This window comes from Mandrillus leucophaeus, unplaced genomic scaffold (assembly GCF_000951045.1).
Source record: "Mandrillus leucophaeus isolate KB7577 unplaced genomic scaffold, Mleu.le_1.0 Scaffold624, whole genome shotgun sequence".
In the NCBI taxonomy this organism is placed as follows: domain Eukaryota; kingdom Metazoa; phylum Chordata; class Mammalia; order Primates; family Cercopithecidae; genus Mandrillus; species Mandrillus leucophaeus.
The window spans coordinates 524870-527948 of NW_012106742.1; the positions used below are offsets into that span (position 1 = coordinate 524870).

The 3079-nt window shown below is 48.1% G+C and overlaps 1 protein-coding gene across 1 annotated transcript in view; it reads right to left on the reverse strand.

Moving 5' to 3' along the window:
• NUP210L (nucleoporin 210kDa-like) overlaps positions 1–1926 on the reverse strand; it is a 187744-nt gene extending 185818 nt beyond the window's left edge. The window contains exon 1 of the mRNA XM_012000337.1: positions 1648–1926. Within this exon, the coding sequence (XP_011855727.1) occupies positions 1648–1850 (203 nt within the window). The 5' untranslated portion in view covers positions 1851–1926. The remainder of the gene's footprint in view (positions 1–1647) is intronic.
• Between the last annotated feature and the right edge of the window lie 1153 nt (positions 1927–3079).

Consider the following 3079-nt stretch of genomic DNA (forward strand, 5'->3'; position numbering starts at 1 on the left):
GGGTTTCACCATGTTAGCCAGGATGGTCTCGATCTCCTGACCTCGTGGTCCGCCCATCTCAGCCTCCCAAAGGGCTGGGATTACAGGCTTGAGCCACCACGCCCGGCCTTTATTTTTATTTATTATTATGTTTTTGAGATGGAGTCACTTTGTCGCCCAAACTGGAGTGCAGCAGAGCGATCTCAGCTCACTGCAACCTTCGCCTCCAGGGTTCAAGTGATTCTCCTGCCTCAGTCTCTCAAGTAGCTGAGATTACAGGTGCCTGCCATCATGCCCGGCTAATTTTTGTATTTTTAGTAGGGACGGGCTTTCATCATGTTGGCCAGGCTGGTCTTGAACTCCTGACTTCAAGCGATCCACCTGCCTCGGCCTCCCAAAGTGCTGGGATTACACGCGTGAGCCACTGCACCCCGCTGAATGTTTTTATTTTAAATAGATACAGGGTCTCACTATGTTGATCAGGCTGGTCTCAAACTCCTGGCCTCAAGTAATCCTACTACCTTGGCCTCCCTAAGTGCTGGGATTACAGACGTGAGCCACCATGCCTGGCCTCATTAATATTTTTGGAGCGATAGAAGAAATGGCTTTCAATGCTGGAAAGATGCCTTGCATCACCCTCACAGTCAGGAAACACACACATCACACTGGATCATCTTACAAGCCCACTTTCCTTCTACTTCCTCATACAATGAGAGGTGAATTTACACTCTGAACGAACCTCATTACTTCTCCTAGGAGATGGCAAAGGGGTATCTACTCCATCTAGGATGAACGCACTGGCATCCTGAAGCTCACTTCAGTTAGGTTCTCTCACACCTTAGGCAACCACATAACCCATCATTGGGTCCTCTCACACCAGAAAATCATGTCTCTTCACCTTCAGTCAGGAAGTCATTATCCCGGAGTTGTGTGTACCCCCTGTCCTCACACTTCAAGTGGGTACCCTTTTATAAATGGGGCAATTTTGATAATACAGACAGATCTTATCTCCACCCACGATGAATCTTCTCACATTCCCAGAAGTTTACACTTCATAGTCTCTGGGCCTCACTTTCCTCGTCTGTGAAATGGGAGTAATAGTACTTACTTACTTCACAAGACTGTAAAAAGCAAATGAGTTAATACATGCAAAGTGCTTAGTTAACCCCCAATACTTGGCTGTTGTGTTTTAAGTCCTTCTCACATTGAATGGCTCATCTATAGTTAGTGGGGACCCTTCGCACCCCAAGTTTTCCTGTTCCTATAGAAATTTCCTCAGACATGGGGAACTTCCTCTTACTCTAGTTGTTTACATTGTAAGTCATCAGTACCTGTTGCCTCCAACACTGGGCTTCCCTTTACCCTGACGGCTGCTCCTAGTGACCACCCCTTCCCAACACACAGAGAAAAGTCCAGTCCCACATCCCGAGAATTCCTCACACGTCTGGAAGATCGTCACACAGCTGGAGGATATACCACATGAGTAGGACACGCCACGCCCAAGAGTCTGCTCCTCGCCACCTTCACTGACATCACACTCTCCTTCCCTACTGGCTAGGCCCCTTCACGTGGCCCCACACGGTTTCCCTGTGGGATCTTACAGAGGGAACCCCTCTCACCCTTACTGGACGGTGAGGGTGCATATCCTTGTCACCCACCACCGCTCACCAAGTGTAGCAGCCCCGCTGCGCCTCCAGCAGGAAAGGCACCCGGCCTGGCTCTCGGCCGAAGGGTAGCAACACCTGTGGCACATTAAGTTTGTTGGCCAGGGTCCCAAGCAAAACCAGAAACAACAACAGAAGGCGGTGAAGGGGCAAGAAGAAAAAGAGCTTGAAGCCTCGGCAGCTTGATGACGCCGGAGAGCCAGTCATGGCGACTGCCAGGTTTCGGGTTCCCCGCGCTCAACTACAGCCGCGCTCACAGCTCCATCAGCCAATCCACAGGCGTGACGTCAGCAGAGGGGGATGGGACCTGCTTCTTGCTCGGAAGTGTGGGCATTTTTAAGCGCAGCCCTGCCGGGCGCGGTGGCTCACACCTGTAATCCTAGCACTTTGGGAGGCCGAGGCGGGCGGATCACGAGGTCAGGAAATCGAGACCATCCTGGTGAAACCCCATCTCTACTGAAAACACAAAAAAATTAGCCGGGCGCGGTGGTGGGCGCCTGTAGTCCCAGCTTCTAGGGAGGCTGAGGCAGGATAATGGCGTTAACCCAGGAGGCGGCGGAGCTTGCAGTGAGCAGAGATCCCGTCACTGCACTCCAGCCTGGGCGACAGAGCGAGAGTCCATCTCAAAAAATAAAAAAATAAATGCAGTCCTTCAGCAAGCCAATATAATGGAAACTTTTGGCACAAACCCAGCTAAAACACCTCAAACTCTCTTAAAGGTCTTTCCTAAATACTGGATGGCAGACCTTTTTAACAGTAAGGAACAAGCAGAAAAGTCTTAAAAAACCTTTAATTTCTTCCAGTTCAATTTCTTGTTGCACACCGTTTATCTTAACACCACACCCTCCACCAGACAAAAAAAAACTTTTTGCAATGATTTCCAGTCAGCATTGGTCTATGCCTATAAACGGAAAATTGTGCAGTCTCTGGGATAAACAGCTCGACTTTGTCAAGGGAACTGTGTATTTTTACTAGAAGTCAGATTCACGTCCAGCATTCAGGCCAGAACGCAGGAAATGCCAGACACTGGCGTCTCAAAGGCAGTTTTGAAAGTTATCCACTCACAAAGCCGGCCTCTAAGCAAATCCTCTGAGAGCACTTCTTGTTAACTTGTTTTCTCCAAATACCCAAACAGAATATAAACTCAAAGGCTGTTTCAGTACAGTTGGTTAAAACCATACATTTATAGTAGTGATCAGCATTATACATTAAGGAGCATAATAAATCCAGTTTATAAGGATTAATATGGTTGTGAAGGAAAATGTATAGTTCAGCCTGAGATGTCTATGTTAACCTATAAAAGACCCAGCACATTAAGTGTTCTTTCTTATCTCCATTTTACAGATGATGAAAATAAACATTTTCTCTATATTAAATCCTGTTGCTCCGGCTGGGCGCGGTGGCTCACGCCTGTAATACCAGCATTTTGGGAGGCC